General features: G+C 43.3%; 1 protein-coding gene across 3 annotated transcripts in view; it reads right to left on the bottom strand.

Moving 5' to 3' along the window:
• Positions 1–20375, bottom strand: part of LOC145342167 (heat shock factor protein 1-like) — a 64352-nt gene that overhangs the window by 9094 nt on the left and 34883 nt on the right. The window contains exons 7-12 of one of the 3 annotated variants that reach the window (XM_080187461.1): positions 12418–12523; positions 10627–10730; positions 8813–8977; positions 3380–3485; positions 1897–1962; positions 123–192 (exon numbers count right to left, since the gene is read on the bottom strand). In XM_080187461.1, coding sequence (XP_080043587.1) covers positions 123–192; positions 1897–1962; positions 3380–3485; positions 8813–8977; positions 10627–10730; positions 12418–12523 — 617 coding nt within the window. The remainder of the gene's footprint in view (positions 1–122; positions 193–1896; positions 1963–3379; positions 3486–8812; positions 8978–10626; positions 10731–12417; positions 12524–20375) is intronic. The other 2 variants (XM_080187462.1, XM_080187463.1) reach the window with 2 other exon arrangements.

The following is a 20375-nucleotide window of genomic DNA, read 5'->3' as shown; positions in this document are numbered from 1 at the left end:
AGCTGGGCTTTTCCTATTTGCGCGGTTTAGAATTCTGCAATTCTAATGAAGTCATTTCTTTCCCTATATTTTATCAGAATATTAATCAGAAATTTACTGCAAAATGACCAAGGGCAGCTGACCTTGTTCAGTCTGTAATCCTGTGTAATCTCGTTCCTCTTGTGGAATTCTGCAATTTTGTCCATTTGCCTTCTGCAAGAACAAATCCAGTAACTGAGTTACAACCCATAATCTTCTATACTGATGAGAAAAAGATATCCAGCAAATAAGCAATTCCAAAATTCTGAGTAACAGCAAGCTCAATGTTGTTGGAACAGTTTTCCCCTCAGCTCCTGAGACACCGGCTTGCTGAAAGCCAGCCCATGGTTTTCAGTCAAATGTGACACTAGGCAGCGAGGATGATAGGCTTTGATATGTCAGATGATTAATTCTGTTTCCACTTAATACCCTGCTCCCTCAAAAGGATTGCAATCAAGAATTAAGGCCATTATTTTGACCACTAATCCAAAAACGCCCAAGCCTATGGCAGTTGTTTACCAGCTCAGGAAAAAAAACATGCTTATCAATAATTTCTGAGTCCAGAGTAATTTATTGGCATGTTCCATCTGGAATTACCCACTTTCAAAACAGCATGCTTTTAAGAAGTTCGTGACTCAATATTAGAGTTCACTCAAATGCTCCTCAATGGTAATAATAGGCAGATTGCAAAAAAGCAAGTAATCTGTACCCTTTTAATTGTATGGCAGAGAGAATGCCAACTTAATATTGTCTGTGCATTTCCAAGATGGTTTGAGTACAGCCGGCACTCTCTGCACATCAGAAGGGAGATCAATACTGTGATTGCCCTACATTACTTACAGCCAGCTTGTACCACTCAAAGATGCACTGTGGCTGCCGGTGGTGCCAGGATCATTGTGAACATTGTGTTATGGAAGATTTAACGGTGACGGACCATGACAGAGAGCAATGTTTTTGAGCACTGCATTGGAGGTGCTGGTGAAAAGGAGTGATGTCCTGTGTCTATAGGGGAGCTACAAGTCCTCCAGATCATGCTCAAGATGGCAATGGGAAGAATTGGTGATGAAGGTCAACACCAACAGTGCAGCATTAAAGATCTGAATTCAGTGCAGGATGAAGTTTAATAATTTCACAAGCTGTCAACGTCAAGAGTGCATTTTCAAATGCAAGTTGCTGCCAACTGCACCACTAGAGTTGTGTGTGGTGGTGGGGGGGGGACACGGCGGTGGTGGTGGTGGGGGAATCCTTCATGCCATTTAACAGATATTGAGGTATTTAAAGGGAGGGTTTAGAATGAAGCATGACACTTTGAAATGGCAGCACTGATGCCAAATCAGCATTACATAATGACTCACTTAATGATCTGCCTGCTCTGCATACTGTTGCTAGTACACACACCCCTTTCTAAATATGGCTCTCCAAATATAACTCCCAACGCATCTTCCAGCAGAAATACATGCACGTGTCACAGACACCAATTTGACAGTTTAAAAACTTGTGTCACTAGGTTCAATTGCGCCCCAAGGTATTTCTCAATTCAGGAATTAAAGTTAATCAAAAGAAGCAACAAGTATACGCTCAAGCAACAGGATGCACAAGAACATAACCATTCAGAGTCATTCTGTTGATACAAAGCAAACCTGGTCATCACAGAGCTCCGATAAAAGGTCACCAACCTCAAACCTTAACTCAGTGTCAAACCTGCAGAGTATTTCCAAGATTTTCAGTTTTTATTTCTGGCGTTCATGGTACTCATTTTGTCCAATGTCCCTGCTCATTAACTGCTGATTTGGGTAACAATTCGCTTCCTCTCACCTCTCTCAAACCAGTTGGCATAAATGCTAGCTGCTTAAAATACCATTGCCATGGTCTAAATACCTTGCTGGTGTCCAGTCCTACTTCAGGATATGATGTTACTAATCCTCCAGTTGAGGGGTTGAAGAGCTATGGGGAAAAACAGTAAAGACACAGTCAGCTCTCACTAATGCCTCCTGTGCTTGTCTCAAATGTGAAAGATCTCATTACTCGAGTGTGGTGGACAAGTGAGTTTGTGACAATCTTGTACATGTTGGCGACTACCCAGAACTTAATGCTTCTACTTGTTTAGTCCAGATCAGGTTATTTGTGATGATGTTACATTTGAGCAAAAAAAAGGCAAGATAATTTTGCTGAGAAGTTTTTTTTTGTCCCACGAAAGAGGTAAAGAAAGAACAACAACATTTATTCCACTAGATTCCACAAATTCTCAAATGACGAAGGCTGCTTTACACAGCAATTTGGAAGTTAAGTTTTAAAATTCTCATGTGGCACGAATAGAAAAACTGGTGCAAAAAGAAAAATAGCTCATTTTTCAAGATACTTAACAATCATCATTCAACCCAATCCTATCGCGATTTTCCTTTTAACTTGGTGAGTGACCACAGAATTGTTAAATTTTCAAAAACATTTTGATTCTCATGGGTGCTATCATTGCTTTTAATATTCTTTACAAAGTAGATGTGGAACCAGGAAGGCCATTTGGCTTAGCATGTCTGTGTTGGGGTTCTGAGAAAAGATCATTAACCTGAACAATTATCTCAATTTCTCTTTCCACGGATGCTGCCAGACTTTGAGTGCTTCCAGAATTTTCTGTTTTTGCTCCTGTGCTTTACTAATTCTTTGCAAATTATCTCGTGTTTCTCCACTGGACTGTCATTCCAATAGCATGTCTACTGAGAGAGAATCATTCCTGAAATTTCTGGTGCAACAAGCATTATTATTGCCGATTTCACTTTCTTCTCCTCTCTCCTGAAGGCAGTCTTGGTGTGGTATTGGATCACAGGCACTACCAAGTATTTGACACAAGTGATCATCTTCAGAAACATGCCCTGATGAGGGCGAGCAGAATAATCCACCATGGAGATTCTCGCAGTAGGGTTTGATCTGGTCCTAAACAAGCTTCCACATACGTTTTCCCACAAACGTTAGTGATCAGCAGCAGGAATCCTGGTTGAATGTTTCCCCTCTCTAACAGTTACATATATCAACAATACTGTCCAACTACTGACTCCATCTAACTAAACAAACAGCAATCGTACTTGGGATGTTCTGACCTGTACATCATCTAAACTATTGATTTATCATAGCTGTCTTATTCAGAACACTTTGTCTTCCTCTGTAAAATTTACCATTAACATTATCCTATCCCATACAAACATTGCTCTTTGACTAGAGGCCTCACGAAGCATGCTCATGCGACATTTAATATTCATGCCAATTTTTTGCAAATAGAGGAAAATGCATCCTCTGCATGATTAGCAAGATAGATACAGATCCAGATATTACATTATCTTTAGAATCAAAAATGAACACTTTGACTCACATCATTGAGTAAATCCAAATTAGTGTTTAATCGGGTGTTGCTGAGTGAGGAATGTATTTGAGCCAAGCTGTTGTCAATCATATCCAAATGGTCAATTATTTCACTCCTAAATAGAAAGGGAGAATAAAACAAAAATATATAATCTATTCAACGTATTAGAGCAAGAGAGTCTTTAAAACAAAATGTGCATTATTCCTGACCCCAGCATCACAGTGACACCATTAACCAGGGCTACAATGACAATTTTATGGATCGTTTGGAGCAAATTGCTAATTTTGTGGATTGATCTATATTACACTGCCAATTTGTGACAGATCTTTTTGCAAACACACAACAAAAAGTCTGTACAAGCAAGCAAACTTATCAGCAGAAGTACAAAAATAGCTGGGATGGGAAGAAAATATATCACATTGAGAGTAGAGAGTGCTCTATGAAACGTCTATTCGTAATATATATAAATGACTTGGAAGAGGACGTATGTGGTGTGATCAGCAAGTTTGCAGGTGACACAAAGATGGCAGGATTGGCGGACAGTGAGGAGGAGTGTCAGGTGACACAGCAGGATATAGATAGGCTGGTATATTGGGCAGATAAATGGCAGATGGAATTTAATCCTGATAAATGTGAGGTGATGCATTTTGGAAGGAATAATGTAGAGGGGAGTTACATGATAAAGGGTAGACTTATTAAGAGTATAGAAATGCAGAAGGACCTGGGAGTGCAAGTGCACAAGTCTCTGAAGGTGGCAACACAGGTGGAGAAGGTTGTGAAGGAAGCTTATGGTATGCTAGCCTTTATAAGAAGGGGTATAGAGTACAAGAGCTGGTGTCTAATGCTACAGTTGTACAGAACATTGGTTAGACTGCATTTGGAGTACTGCGTCCAGTTCTGGTCACCTTACTACCAGAAGGACGTGGAGACCCTGGAGAGAGTGCAGAGGAGGTTTATCAGGATGCTGCCTGGTATGGAAGGACTGGGTTATGAGGAAAGATTGGGTAAACTGGGGCTCTTTTCCTTAGAAAGACGGAGATTAAGGGGGCATCTGATAGAGGTGTATAAAATAATGAAGGGTATAGATAGAGTTAACAGTGGCAGGCTTTTTCCTAGATTGGAGACAAATATCACAAGGGGCCATGAGCTTAGGGTGAGGGGGGAGAGGTATAATTTGGATGCTAGAGGGAGGTTTTTCACACAGAGGGTCGTGGGGGTATGGAATGCACTGCCAAGTAAGGTGGTGGAGACAGGCATGCTGGACTTGTTTAAGGTTTACTTAGATAGACACATGGGCGAAACAGGGATGGAGGGTTATAGGAGACTGTCTTAAATAAGGATCAGAGCCTCGGGACGTTCCTGGGAATCTAATGTAACATGTGTTGATGTTTTTTCTCTTTTACTCCGCAGGTGCGTCGGTCCACCTTGTCTATCGAGGGGCATGCACACGGTGGGTCATGCGTGGGCTGCTCTTGGATGTTTCGAGAGTGGCCTAGTACTTCGCGTTGTTTGTGTATGCTTAAAACTGGACCAGCAGATGGGCACCACAACAGCTCAGTGACTATCACTGCTAGCTGTGCAGACACATGGATTTGGGCCAGTATCTGTGGGAGTTTGCACGGGTTTCCTCCGGGTGCTCCGGTTTCCTCCCACACCCCAAAGATGTGCTCTTAGGCTGACTGGTGTAACGAATTGTCCCTAAATTATTCTCCCCTTAATCTGGTTTCCAATGGGGGTATCATAAGCATAGACATGGGTCAAGGGTGGAGGAGGAAAAACACATCGTTAAGATGGCGGCGCAGGCTCGTTGAGCCGAAGCTCCTGTTTCCCATGCTGTGTTGTTCTTTGTTATAGCAAAATACAAAGTTCTTTACTCTTCTGGGGTGGAATGGATGCAATGGCTTCTCTTCCCAATCTTTATCTGTTATCCCTGCAGTTTCCCCAAAGATCTATTCTTCTATTTCTGATCTACAAGTTACCCCTCAGAGATATCAGAAATCATATCAGGTTCCACATGGATACCAGTGTCACACTGTTCTAGTTCACCACCACCTCCTTTGACCTCTCAATTGTCTCTGATCTGTCACACTGCTCGTCTAATATTGAATAAGCAGAAATTTCCTCCGACTAAATAATGGGAGGACTAAGTGATTGTCTTTGTATCTCAAAAGAGTAATGTCTTAGGCCCTTTAGTTGCTTCATCATTGACCTTCCTTCCATCATGTTCAGAATTGGAATGATTGCACGACATTCAGCACCATTCAACGTATCTCAGATGCTGAAGCAGTCCATGCCCAGATGCAGAAAGACGCGGACAATATCCTGGCCTGGGCTAACAAATAGCAAGTAACATATCATGCCACACAAGTGCCAGACAATGGCCATCTCCAACAAGACAGAATCTAACCATTGCCTCTTGACAATCAATGCCATTACCATTGCTGAATCCCCCATTACCAACATCCTGAGAGTTACCATTGACCAGAAACCAAACTGGACTAACCACATAATGCTGTAGCTACAAGAGTAGATCCGAGAGTAGGAATCCCAGAATCACAGAGTCCCTACACTGCACAGAAGGAGGCCATTTGGCCCATTGAACATGCACCAACAACAATCCCGCCCAGGCCCTATCCCCATAACCCTATTCTCCTAGCTTCCTGACACTAAGGGGCAATTTAGTATGGCCAATCAACCTAACCTGTACATCTTTGGCATGTGGGAGGGAACCAGAGTAGCAGAGAAAACCCACAGCCACTGAGGGAGAATGTGCAAACTCCACACTGCCAGTCGCCTGAGGTCAGAATGTTAATGAGGTCCCTAGTACTGTGAGGCAGCAATGCTAAACACTCTGCCACCATGCCCCATGTAACTCATTTTCTGACTCCCCACAGCCTGTCCACCATCTACAAGGCACAAGTCAAGAGTTCAATGGCATCCTCCCCACCAGACTAGATGGGTGCAACTCCAACAATACTTAAGAAGCTTGTCCAGGACAAAGCAACCCACTTGATTGCTATCCCTTTCATAAGCATTCACTGCCTCCGCCACTAATGCACAATGGCAGCATTGTGTACGATTTGCAAGACGTAATGCAGGAACTCACCAAGACTTCTCGGACAGCACCTTCCAAACCCACAACTGCTACCATCTAGATGAACAAGATAATAGCAGATATCTGGGGACACTACCACCTGGAAGTTCCACTCCAAATCACACACCATTCTGATGTGGAAATATATCACTGTTCCTTCACTGTCGCTGGGTCAAAATGCTGGAATTCCCTCCCTAACACCACTGAGGGTGTACCTACGCCTCAGGGACTGCAGCAGTTCAAGAAGGCAACTCACCATCACCTACTTAAGGGCACCTAGATTGGGTAGGCCAGTGCTTATTGCCTGTGTCACCTACATCCTGTCAATTAATTTTAAAAATCCCGCTTCCTGTTGACCATTTCCATCTTCAATAACTGTCTTAAGTTGCAGACAACTTTTGTCAGATTAGGTGCTGAGCATGACCCAAAGTTGGATTTTCCAGCACAGATCTGCATCAAGATTGCCCACTAGCACTTCCATGCTATCAATGGGCTCCAACCTCCACTTATCTCATCTGCTGTGGAAACTATCACCCACCCTTTTGTTACCTCCAACCTGATTATTCCAAAGTTCTTCTGGCCGGCCTCTCCATCTTTCATTCTACATAAAGTTGTGATCATTCAAAGTTCTGCTGCCACAATGAACTCACTTCACATTTCATTCAATAAGTCACCCCTCTGTTTGCTGACCTTCTCTCCCTATCTGACAACACTCCAAATCTAAAAATCATGCTGGTCTTCAAGCTTCTCACTGTCTTCCACGCATCCGTTGTAGCCTCCTCCAGTGCAACAGGCTTTCAAATCTCTATAATCCTCCGACTTTTGCCTCCTGTACATCCAATTTTAAAATTGCTCTGGCAGCCAAACCTTCAGTTGTCTAGACCCCAAATCTCTCTCTCTGCACCTCATTTTCTCTCTTTGAAACACTCCTAAAACCCTCCCTCTTTGATCAGCAGGTTGCTGGATCATCTTTCCTCATTCTGCTGTTCAGTATCAAAAATATTTCTATTGATAATGTCCTTGGGACACGATATTACTACACTGAGTGCATTATATAAACACAAGCTGTTGTTGTAGTCCTTCATCCCGACAATGGATGGAAAAATTAGAATTACAAACCAATAGTTTAATGTGGGCAGACAACATAGAATCAGAGTGCCTACAGTGCAGGAGGCAGCTATTTGGCTCAACAATCCCACCCGAGCTCTATCCTAATAACCCCACATATTTAACTCTGCTGGTCCCCCTGACACTAAAAGGCAATTTAGCATGGCCAATCAACCTAACCCACACATACTTGGAGTGAGGGAGGAGGCCTGAGTTCCCGGAGGAAACCCACGCAGACACTGGGAGAATGTGCAAACTCCACAGACAGTGATCCGAGGCCGGAATTGAACCTGGGTCCTTGGTGCTGTGAGGTGCCAAGAATAATGCGGATCTCTATTGCTTTGTTAACATTGATCCAGAAACACTGACCTGTCTAGGGCGGCACAGTAGCACGGTGGTTAGCACTGCTGCTTCACAGCTCCAGGGTCCTGGGTTCGATTCCCGGCTCAGGTCACTGTCTGTGTGGAGTTTGCACATTCTCCTCGTGTCTGCGTGGGTTTCCTCCGGGTACTCCGGTTTCCTCCCACAGTCCAAAGATTTGTGGGTTAGGTTGATTGGCCATACTAAGAAATTGCGCCTTAGTGTCCAGGGATGTGTAGGTTAGAGGGATTAGTGGGTATAATATGCATGGATATGGGGGTAGGGACTGGGGTGGGTTGTGTTCGGTGCAGACTCGATGGGCTGAAGGGCCTCTTTCTGCACTGTAGGGTTCTATGATTCTAACACCTTATTGGCTTGAGTGCTTGGCCGTAGTTATTTAGCATTGTGTAACCTAAATAAAATTTTGATCAGCATCTATTTGTAAACCTTACGGTCCTGTTATTCCAGTGCTGTAATCTTCCACTGAATTATTGCTGAAGACTTGTACATTGAACATAACTTGATTGTTGCTGCAAAGAGAGACATGTTGCTCTTCATCTTCAACATGCATCACTGCTATAAATAATATTTCATGGAACTGATGGATTCAATCAATGATTTCTCTTGAAGCTCTGAGACTGTGACTTAAGAATATTCATCCATCTTCATACCCACCGTTCGACCCTTATCTCTCAACTTCCACTAACGTTCCACCACACCATCCTGGCATTTAGACCGAGTACCCAATCTTTGTTCAGGTACAGAAAAGGAACATGATCAAATCAGCCAAGCAGCCCACTCCTGCCAAGATTACGTACAATCACAGAAAGGGCAAAACAGGATTGTTAATTTTGTGGGTTAACTTTTAAACAGAATCTCACTGGTCAGAAGTTTCTTCTGCTGCCATTTGACAGTTTTCATCCAGGAGATCATCGTACAGATTATGCGATGCGAATGGTGATGACGCTGTGCTTGGAGCTGCAACTAGATTGTCCGTATCGGTACTGAACAGTGTTTCTCCAGTATTCAGCTTTTCAGTCACAAAGCTGTAGAGGGTGAAATGGACAAGTCTGAATTAAGAACAACAATCCTCAGAGTCAATGCTACGACTGGAGTTAATTTATGATGACAGAGATGACAAATGTCAGTTGTGAAACAAATTGGAAATTCACTAGACCAGAATTGAATAGATCCAATATAATTATTCCAAAATTGAGATTAAGAAAACAAATATGGCAAAATTAACTATATTGATCAAAGGGGACAATAACAAGAGGACATAGATTGAACTGCCATATTTGGTTTATGCCCATTTTGCTACAAAAAAAATCCTGGTATGATTTATCAAAACGTTATTAGTAAATTAAATTTCGTTCAAGGGCATAAAATACCCACGGCAGCAAGAGGCTTTGGGTTGGAAGAGGGTATACAGTTTCAGCAGATTTATGGAGCTGCGCTTATATATGACTCCAGCCTGAGACATCAAGAGCCCAATTCTCCCAACACAATGTGCTAATTTTTTTTGGCACATCAGTTTGGGAGATGCTCGTGGCAGCCACTTCGCAGGATTCACGCATGTGTGTCTACTAACACCGGAGACCAGGTGTGGTCAAGACCATGCTGGAAACTGGCAGGAAAACCAGGTAAGTGATTTTAATCTATTTGTAATGTAATGTAAACGTCATTATCAGGCCCAGGACTGAATTCTCTGGGCCAGATAGCATTTCCCACCCCACAAGGAGTATTTCACTCTGGCCAGGTCTAAAGTAGCTCCTCATGTTCCGGACACTACCGGAAGACCCCGCTGGAATGAAGGGGGAGGGGGCAATCAGGATCCCCAGGGCATCAAGTGATGGTGGGTGGTGGTGCTCCCTAGGCATGGGCACCCTGGCAGTACCAGCCTGTGCGCCCCCATCACTGCCCAAGGGGTACCCTGACACTGCCCACCAGGTAGTGCCAAGGGAGCGGAACTTAAGAGTGATCGGTGGTATGGGTGTCCTGCTGCCACTCTGCACAGGGATTGGTCGGGGCTGGAGGGAGGTTAGTGATCAAGACAGGGGGTGGGGGCGCACGCACAGATGCCCAGAACTGTCAGATTCTGGCGTGAATAGGCCCACACTCCGAGCTTTTCACAGTAATCATGATTGTGACCTCTGCAGTGCACAGACTGGGGGAGAGTTGAGTCTGAACTCCCACTGAAAAAACAATCGTGATTTACACCAGTTATCCCGCGAATTCAGCACTTTGAATTTTTCTCGGGAGAATTGGGCTCCAAGAGTTATTAATTCATTTGAGACCAGAGATTGGGTATTCATATTAATTGATATAACTTCTTTCCTGTAAACAACCTAGTCCTATTACACCAGTTAGCAGACAAGGGAGATAGTTTTTTTGGGGAACCCCATCCAGATGGTGGTTGTCAGTTGAGTTGGCAGCTTTACTGGTCAACCCTCAACCAGGACAAGCCGACAGTAGGCAAGAGGTCAACCTGCTAACTTGCTATTGCAAGTTAACAACGGAACAGTTGACCAAGTGGCCAGGAGTCATTTCTGGAAGCTCTATATCCCAAGAGGTCTGTCTGAAAAGGTTGGTGACTGCGACAGGAATGAGGCTGTCTGCCCCACAAAATCTCTAAAAGTTACATTTTTATGCCACATTTGGAAAAATATAAATTTAATCAGACAAAGACCATTACCTTGGCTCTTCACCAGATTGATCTGAACTCCCAATCAGATGCGTGATTTCAGAGATGATAACGCCTCCTGGATAAACACTGCTTTTTTCACATGTTTCACATTTCTTGACATAATGAATAAAATAATGGGCATTAGTTCTGTGCACTTCATGTGTTAATTCACCTTTATTTGGCTAGGGTACACTCAACCTAGATCCCATAAATCTATTGCACTAAAATTCAAGATGCTGAACTCCTGAAAAATTGCAGAAATTGCCCTAAATTTGCTAAGAAACTACAACCTTTAATTACGTGTCAATCGTCTTCAGTACTCAATTCTTAATCCACCTTCCTTTCCTAGTTCTTGATGCCATGTTGCTATTCTTTCTTCCATCCCCTTAATAATGTAGCCATCTTCCTGGCTTCATTATGGTATTTCTCCTCCCACTATTCACCAGTCTACAGAACTAGTCCTCGCTATCTTAAAGTTTATTTATTAGTCACAAGTAAGGCTTACATTAACACTGCAATGAAGTTACTGTGAAATTCCCCCTCTCTAGATTTAAATCTAAACCTCTAGATTTAGGGAAAGCAGAGAAAGAAAGGGAACATCAAGAGTTGCTGCACAACCTGGGCAGAAATATTTGATCCTGTGGAGCTTCTTGAAAATAGAAAATTTCAAACAACAGTTCGCAATCTCTTGGAGTTGCAGCATTAGGTAGGAGCAGAGACGAGTGTGAGATGAGAGTTTATGACAAGCAGGATAATTTTTGCAGAGAAGTACATTTTCTGCAGATTCAATGGTAAAATACAGTAGAGATAGCCAGTGGTACTAGCCATGAGGATGGCTAGCAAGGGAACAAAATGTCACATAGGATGACTGCTGTGTAAAGATATGCTAGTGGGAAATCTAGCTGGAGCATTACCATGTATATAAAATAAGGTACATCTCACTCGAAAATGCACGATGCAGTCACTGGGTGAGGGAGCTTGAAAAACATTTCAGTACCTGTTACAGGCATCCTTCACATTGAAAATACACAAAAATAAACAAACAGTCTCCCTCATTAATTAAAGGCTTTTCTTTCAATGTTCCCAAGCCAGACCTAGCTCTCAGTTGTTCCTTCTAAGAATATTTTTTGTCGTAGCGTTAATTAATTCTCAATTCCACTGGGAAAACTGATAAATAAATCTATCAAAATAAAAGTCTGAAGGAGGCCCAATGAAAATAATATGCGGTGGTCAGCACCCTACAGTGAAGCTTCAAGTTTAGTACAAGTTAAAGTTCTCCTAGTCACTTAACGGATCTCAGAAGTAATTCTTCCAAACTAGACATTTAACCTTGATATGAAGAGCAAGATAACACAGGAAATGCCAAAAGACAAGCAATTATAACTCAAATCAGGATAAATAACTTCACACTAATGAACTAGTGCAAGTCAAAATACCTGTTACAAAGTAATTTGCTAAAGAGAAATTCCTCAAGTCTCAATTTTATTAACATCGTTAATCCTTCCTTTCATCTGCTTTATTATTTATAAGAGGAGGTCTTCCTCCTCTTTGCATTGTGGTTTTGAAATCGCACTTTTTCCTATATTTAATCCATTCTTTACCAGGAGTTCAAAATTGCTGCAATTCTTCAACCCACTCAGCTTCTTCTACATCTTCAGGCTTTTAAAACCAAACTTATCACCTAATTATTACTTACTGATTTACTTACAAGTAATTCCTACATCTTTGAGAATCTATCCTACACTATGACTCCTGACCCTTCATCTAGTTTCTTCACAAACAGAAAACTTTCTAACTTACCGGAATACCGTGTACAGCTGTGCCATCTTGGCTGCTGTCCATAGTGATGGGCCGACTATACTTGGAGTAGGAATGAGGCATACCGGAAGTCCCAATCATCAGAGGCCTAGAAGAACGATTTGCAACAAGTTACTAAAGGTTAAAGAAAGCAATTTTAAAATTGCACAATTGAATAGTTTGATGGTGTTGGATTATCAATGGTAAGGCCTGATATTGGACAATTTCTTGAATATACGGACGTGAAATTCAAGACATCCTCAAAATGGGCACAGAGGTAATATTGCCTGATCAATCTACACCGGTTGCTTCTAATGCAGGCTGCATGCAAACTTCAGACTGTCTGCTCATTTAAATAATCTGCACACAGGACATCAAATTACAAAATCATGAGTCTAGCACCACTTGCAGGTCTTAAAGGAGGTGTATTGTAGCAGGATAGGTGATAAAGCTGGTTGCAGATGGGAGTGTGAGCTAGAAGAATGGCAGAAGAGGAGCCTCACATTTTGCTACACTGTAGAGAAACCTTGGATGAGGAGGCACACAGGAAGATAGATGTCACCCATCCAGAGAGCCAGGCAATCCTTTAGATAAGTTCTCAGAAGACAGTGGAAGCAGATAGCTGTGGTGATGAATCCTAGGAGTGTAGCCTGAAGATGCAGTGCCACAAAAAGTTCGATTACCTTACACCAGTAGTCAAGGTTAGCAAATGCATCTTCAAATGTCAAATCCCACCAACTGTCACTAGCCTTACACACTGCTCAATGCATCACACCTTCCATCACACATGTACCTATCATTTCCATCACAACTCAAATCTAATTTTCATAAGCCTCACATCTCGCTCACACACTTTATGCAAGCTATGAGATGTGGGTGTTGGATATATGGCAGTGGGTACTGCCAACTTTTGACCCATGACAGCCAGATTGTCCCTCTCTAATAGGACAAGGTAGCACAAGCACATAACCACGGGCAGCAACAACCAACCAGCACGGGCTGGCAAGGCTGCAGATATTCATCCTATGGAGGCAACCATGCTTGCTGTCTTTGGAGCAACCACAAGTGAGGTTATGCAGCAGCAGGAAGATGACAATATGTTCATACCTAATATTCCTTCACACAATCCACTTGCCCCCTCATCATAAAGATTCTTCTGATATACAGGATGTAACCCGTTCCTCCTTCTTTTCCTCACAGCACTTACTATGTCTTTCTCCTGTCATACATCCAAGAATAGCAGCCTGACCAGGCAGTGATGCAAGAATAAGAAGTGACAGAGGAAGAGTCTGATAAAGAAACACCAGCACCTGCTCTCAAACTCACAACTAATGGTTCAGATACTGACATGGTGTATATTGTATAAAGGCAGGATATGCATGTAGTGAGATTCTGGACATGAGTTGGTTGGCAGCCAGAGTAGGGGGAAAGGGCAGCACAGATGCCAGTTTGCTAGAGGGCAAGGTCACATACAACTTGTGCGGAGGTCTTGGGTGAGGGCTTTGATGGGGCATCATACAGAAAAAGGCTGGCAGATGTGCACTATGAACTGGTCAGTGCACCAACTGGTCTGCCAGACAGCCATGGAGGAGCTCAACACCAAACTGACACAGAACTAGGAGGCCATCCTCTACAAGTGGTAACCAAATCCTATGAAAACTTATGGATCCAACCACATTGCAGCCAAAGATAGCTGTTGTCTCAGCCTCCCATCACAGTACAAATAGAAAGCACACAATATCAGACAGCAGCAGTGAAAGCTCAGATTGCAGTTATATCACCAGGAGGGGGCAGCTTGCTGCCACACAGACAAATACTACAATAGCTTCAGATGCCAGGGCTAAAGGGGCTTTTTAACTCAATCTCTCTAACAGATTATTTGAATTGCAGAGGTACTTCTCCAGGGGATGGTAATGGTTCAGTGGAGCAAACTTGCTGTCCTCCCTTGGCATGACAATCACACCACTGCCACTCTGCCAGTGCCCTTGTTGTTGTCAATCAAGCAAGAAACCCAGACACCGTTAAGTATTAATATGGTTTAGCAGTATTGGTAAAATACATTAACAGCAGAAAGGTTTATTAGCAGTAGCTAGGTTGCTAAGAAATAGATCAAAGAATGGCAGGGCTGCTCTGGCCTCCAGAGTGCATTACAGGAAATTGAAGGAAACCAAAGCAGATATGGAGAGAGAACGTGCAAACTCCATAGTCACCCAAAGCTAGAATCAAACCCATGTGTAAGGCAGCAGTGCTGTGTCATCCCCAGGAATGACTGGAAGAGTAATAGTGTGATGGAATGGGTAGTTGTTTCAGCAGCTGCAAATGTGATCTACAACATCTCCCTTGCACCAAAGTTAAGGCTATCACTAAATGGCTGCACTGCACCAGACCTGCTCTCAGGGATATGGGACCTGTATAGTCAGGACGGATTGTGCATGAATTGACCAGGACCGAGCGCCTTGTGAGTTGATTTGCTAGCAGAATTGGGGAGACTAACTTGGCAAATGTGTGGGAAACAGGAAGTAATAACATACCAAGTTACACAGAACACTAGAAGAGGGTATCAAGTTATCGAGTTAGGTCAGCGTAAAGGAGAAAATAATTGGGCAGAATTTTCCCAAACAAATTAAGTGTTATACCAATGAGAAAATGGGAGTCTTCCATGCCAGTATTATTGGCACTTTGACAGCTGGGAGTTGTGCACTGACACAGGGAGAAGGGGGTAGGGTGGGGGCAGAGCCTAATGTCGGTTTCAGAATGCTCATGCGCCATTGCGTAAGGCACCCCAAACTGCATGGTACGCATGCCTGATGGGCACTGTCCGGCCATGCCAGGTGTTTCAATAGCCTCCAATCCCCCCAGTGTGGTCATGACACCTGGTCTCCACTACTGAAGAGCAGTCATGATTTGTGCTGACGTGAAGTTTCGCCAGCGTGGTTGGAAGCATCTGGGAAGGGCCGGACTTGACAATGACACATAGATGCAGATGGTCTAATGGTAATGAGCTTTGTGCTATTTCTGGGTATGAAGCTGTTTTCACTGCTAAAACGGGGCTGGGAAGACTGCGATCCAATTTGTGCCAGGCGTAAATTTTTCGCTTCGCACACTATCTTCTCGGCTCGCCACACAGATCGACGGGCACAGCGAGCTGGTAAGATCGCATTCATAATGTCTAAATCAGAGTTATTATGCATGTATATGGAATGCAGTGTGTGACTGGTGAGCTCTCTGAATTACACAAGAGATAGAGATTAAAATGAAGAAGTGTGCTTATGACAGGTGTCAGATGGATAATTGAATGGAGAACCAGGCTGCATACAGAATGTTCAGAGGGGAAATTGGTAAAGCAAATAAGACAGAGAGAGAGACAGAATGGAGACAGACAGGCAGCTAGCATAAAAGGCAATTGCAGATTCCTCAATAGGAATTTTAATAGTACAAGGATGGCAAAAGTAGGAGCAGAGCCAACTGGAGTCCAAAAAAGGATTTCTGCATGGAGACAGGAAATAGCTGAGGTAATAAATTAATACTTTGCATCTGTCTTTACCAAGGAAGAAGATGCTACCCAGGTCATGGTACATCAGGAGGTAATTAATACACTAGAAGGATTTAAAATCGGTAAGGAGGAGGCATTAAAAAGGTTATTTGTATTTAAAGGTTGATAAGCCACCAGGACCAAAGGAGATCATCCAAGGATACTGAGATTGAGAGTGGAAATTGTGGCCATAACCTCCCAGTCTTTCTTAAGACTCAGGGATGGTACCAGATGACTGGAGAATTGCAAATGTTACAAGCTTGTTCGAAAAGGGTGTAAATATAAACCCAGCAACCATAGAACTGTCAGTTTAACATGGGGGCGGCAGGGCAGGGAAACATTAACTTGGAACTAAAGGACAAATATGAGTGAATTAATACAACATGGATTTCTCAAGAGAAAGTTGTATTTAACTAACTTGGAGTTTCTGGAAGTAACAGAGGGTAGATGAGGTTAATGCTGTTGATCAGTATACATGGACTTCCAAAAAGCATTTGATACAGTTCCGCACAACAACTTCTAAACAAAGTTCCAGCCCACTGAATAAAAGGGAAAGTAGTGAATGGATTATTCTGGAATTGGCTGAGTGACAGAAAACAGAGAATAATGGTTAATGGATGTTTTTCAAACTTGAGGAAGATTAGTAGTGGAGGTCCCCAAAGATCAATTTTGGGACCCTTGCTCTTCCTGAATATTAATAACTTTGACCTTGGTGCCATAGAGCACAGCTTCAAAATCTGCAGATGAAATGAAACTTAGAAGCATTGTGAACTGAGAGGAGAATAGTGCAGTACTTCGATAGAACAAAGACAAGCGAGTGGAATGGGTGGACAAGTGGCTGATGAAGTTCAATGTAGAGAAATGTGAAGTGATTAAATTTAAGCAGGAAGAGACAGTATAAAATAGAGAGCATGAACTCTGAAGAGGACAGAGGGGCTTAGGTGTATATGTGCACAAGTCATTGAAGATGGCAGGCCAGATTGAGAGCATGGTTAATAAAGCATATAGAATCCTGAGCTTTATTAATAGGGACATTTAATATAAGGGCAAGGTGGTTATGGTGAATTTGTTTAAGACACTAATTTGGCCTCAGCTGGAGTATTGCTTCCAATTTTGGGTGCCACGCTTTAGGATAGAGTGCAGAAAAGATTAATGAGAATATTTCCAGAGACTTCAGTTATGAACTAGATTGGAGAAGTTGGGGCTGTTTTCCTTAAAGAAAAGGGCCGAGGGATATTCAAAATCATGAGGGGTCTGGAAAGAGTAAATAGGGAGAAACCTTTCAACTGCGAAAAGATTAAGAAGAGGGTACAGGTTTAAAGTAATGTCAAAAGAAGCAATGGTGACTTAAGGAAAACTGTTTTCATGCAGCGAGTGGTTAGAATCTTGATTGTATTGCTGAGAGTGTGATGGAGGCAGGTTCAATTATCCATTCAAGAGGAAATTAGACTGTTATCCGAAAAGGAAGAATGTGCAGGGTTATGGGAAGGAGGAGGAAGAATGGCATTAAATGCTCATACGGAGAGCTGAAATGACACATGATTCTGCGAGTTGCCCCCTATCCCACCCACTGACATGGTGAAGTGCAAAGCTGCAAGACCAGGAGCTGAAAAAGGACATCCAGCAGGCCACATGCAGCAGCCTTTCAACAACCCTACAGGTAGCACTGCATAGGAGAACTAGGTTGGGCAAAGGCACCTGCAAGATAGGCACATAGGGAGCATGTAAAGGTGATTAGTTGACTTTTCTATGGAATATTGGATGGTTTACTTTCAGCACTGTATCCTATAGGACAGGGTGACGGTCCTTCATAGAGAGATGGTAAGGTATGCAACTGCTGTTCAATGGGAAACTGGATTTACACTTAGTGGCACCAGAGGCAGATGAGCCAAATATGGACAACCTGGCCAGAAAGGGGAGATCCTTGTCATCTTCATCCTTCCTCACTAGATACCTGGTGATTAGAGCTCTGTCCTCATGATGATGAGGTTGTGGAAACCACAACCAATCATGATATAAGTCATGGACAGTATTGAGGGCTTCTCCACAGCAGTCCATACAGCAAGGACATTGCCTAATAGCCTGCCAGATAACATGTTCGTGGCAACATAACTCTCACTGTATTGCAATGTTATGCCCATGCACTTGGATTGCACAGCAGAATCATAAGCCAGACGGTGAGTGGATAGCCCTGTCACCCAGCAGTCACCCTCTGCTTTCTTGTGAGGATTCAAATGCAGATGATACAGTCACTGCCTCAGAAAAACAGTATCATGATTGCTGCCAGGATACTGAGCATTGACCTGTATGATGCAAAGTAGGATTGCATACCAGTTGGGCATTTGGTACTGAATGGCCTGAATTTACATGCAGCATCCACAAGTCAACGTCAGTGCAGTCAATGGCACCCTGCACTGTGGGGAAGTCTGGAATTCTGCTGAACACTCATATTGACACTGCCCATTTATCAGGAAAGAAAGAGTATAACGTACTCAGCCCTCTGCACAGAGAGAGAGAGAGAGATAGTCACCTCTCTTGGACAGCGTAACAGTGGATGCAAACTGCAGAATGTTCCAAATGTCACCTGCTTCAGCTTTGGAGGAGCCAGATAAAAATAAGTCAATGGCCACATTTGCAGCCACTGGCAATGCTCTAGTGCATGTGACATAGGCTGAGTGCTCTTTGTCTTCCCTCTGTGAGCAGCCTACCTACTTCTGTGCCACCAGTGCTCACGCTCCTAGCCATGCTGCAGCCAAGAGGGAAACAGAAACTATAGCTTCCACAGCTTGAGAAACAAAGCCTCGACCACGTGTCACACTTTTACTTGTAAACTTCACCAATTTCAAATTAGTAGTACAAGTATGATGAACTTCAATTAACTCACTAACAGCCAGTAGAAAAATCAAACAACAATTAAACTGAAAGAAGCTGATGATCTTTTTAAATAGCATTGATAATCACGGGTGAGGTGCCTGAAGATTGGAGAGTTGGCAAATGCCGTGCCTTTGTTTAAAGGGGGCTGCAGGGAAAAGCCTGGGAACTACAGACCGGTGAACCTCACATTTATGGTTGGCAAGTTGTTGGAAGGTATTTTGAGAGACAGGATCTACAGGCATTTAGAGACACAAGGACTGATTAGGGACAGTCAGCTTTGTGAGTGGGAAATCATGTCTCACAAATTTGATTGAGTTTTTTGAAGGGGTAACCAAGAAGGTAGTTGAGGACAGTGTACTTGATGTTGTCTACATGGACTCTGGCAAGGTGCTGCAGGTATGTTGTTGCATAAGGTTAAATCTCACGGGATCCAAGTTGAGGTAGCTAAATGGATACAAAGTTAGCTACTTGACAAAAACCAGAGGGTGGTTCTCGACAGTTGTTTTTCAAACTGGAGGCCTGTGACCAGTGGTGTGCCTCAGGAATCAGTGCTCGGTCCACTGTTATTTGTCATTTATATTAATGATTTGGATGAGAATATAGGAGGCATGGTTAGTAAGTTTGCAGATGATACCAAGATTGGTGGCATAGTGGACAGTGAAGAAAGTTATCTCCAACTGCAACAGAACATAAGAACATAAGAAATAGGAGCAGGAGTAGGCCATCTAGCCCCTCGAGCCTGCCCCGCCATTCAACAAGATCATGGCTGATCTGTCGTGGCTCAGTTCCACATTCCCACCCTCTCCCCATAACCCTTAATTCCCTCTCTTATCAAAAACCTATCAACCCGCGTCTTAAAAATATTGATCGAGGCAGCCTCCACCACTTCAACAGACAGAGAATTCCAGAGATTCACCACCCTTTGAGTGAAGAAGTTCCTCCTCAACTCCGTTCTAAACCACCCCCCCTTTATCTTGAGGCTGTGCCCTCTAGTCCTACTGTCCTTTCTATCCTATCCATCCCATTCAACATCTTATACGTCTCAATGAGATCTCCCCTCATTCTTCTAAACTCTAACGAGTACAAGCCTAGTTTATTCAGCCTCTCCTCATAGCTCAATCCCCTCAACTCCGGAATCAGCCTAGTAAACCCTCCTCTGCACTCCCTCCAAGGCCAAAATATCCTTGCATAAGTGCGGCGACCAAAACTGCACACAGTACTCCAGCTGCACCCTCACCAGTGCCCTATACAGCTGCAGCAAGACCTCCCTACTTTTATATTCAATCCCCCTCGCTATGAAGGCCAGCATCCCATTCGCCTTCCTGACCACCTGCTGCACCTGCAGGCTGGGTTTTTGCGACTCATGCACAAGGACCCCGAGGTTCTTCTGCACCGTCACATGCTGCAGTTTTTCGCCATGTAAGTAATAGTCCTTCCTACCATTATTCCTGCCAAAGTGGACAACCTCACATTTGCCAACATTAAATTCCATTTGCCAGTTCCTGGCCCATTCGCCCAGCCTATCTAGATCCTTCTGCAGACTCTCCACACCCTC

This window comes from Carcharhinus amblyrhynchos, chromosome 4 (assembly GCF_965287045.1).
Source record: "Carcharhinus amblyrhynchos chromosome 4, sCarAmb.v2.hapA, whole genome shotgun sequence".
Lineage (NCBI taxonomy): Eukaryota > Metazoa > Chordata > Chondrichthyes > Carcharhiniformes > Carcharhinidae > Carcharhinus > Carcharhinus amblyrhynchos.
The sequence above is the reverse complement of the archived record's forward strand: the minus strand, read 5'-3'. Positions and strand labels throughout refer to the sequence as shown.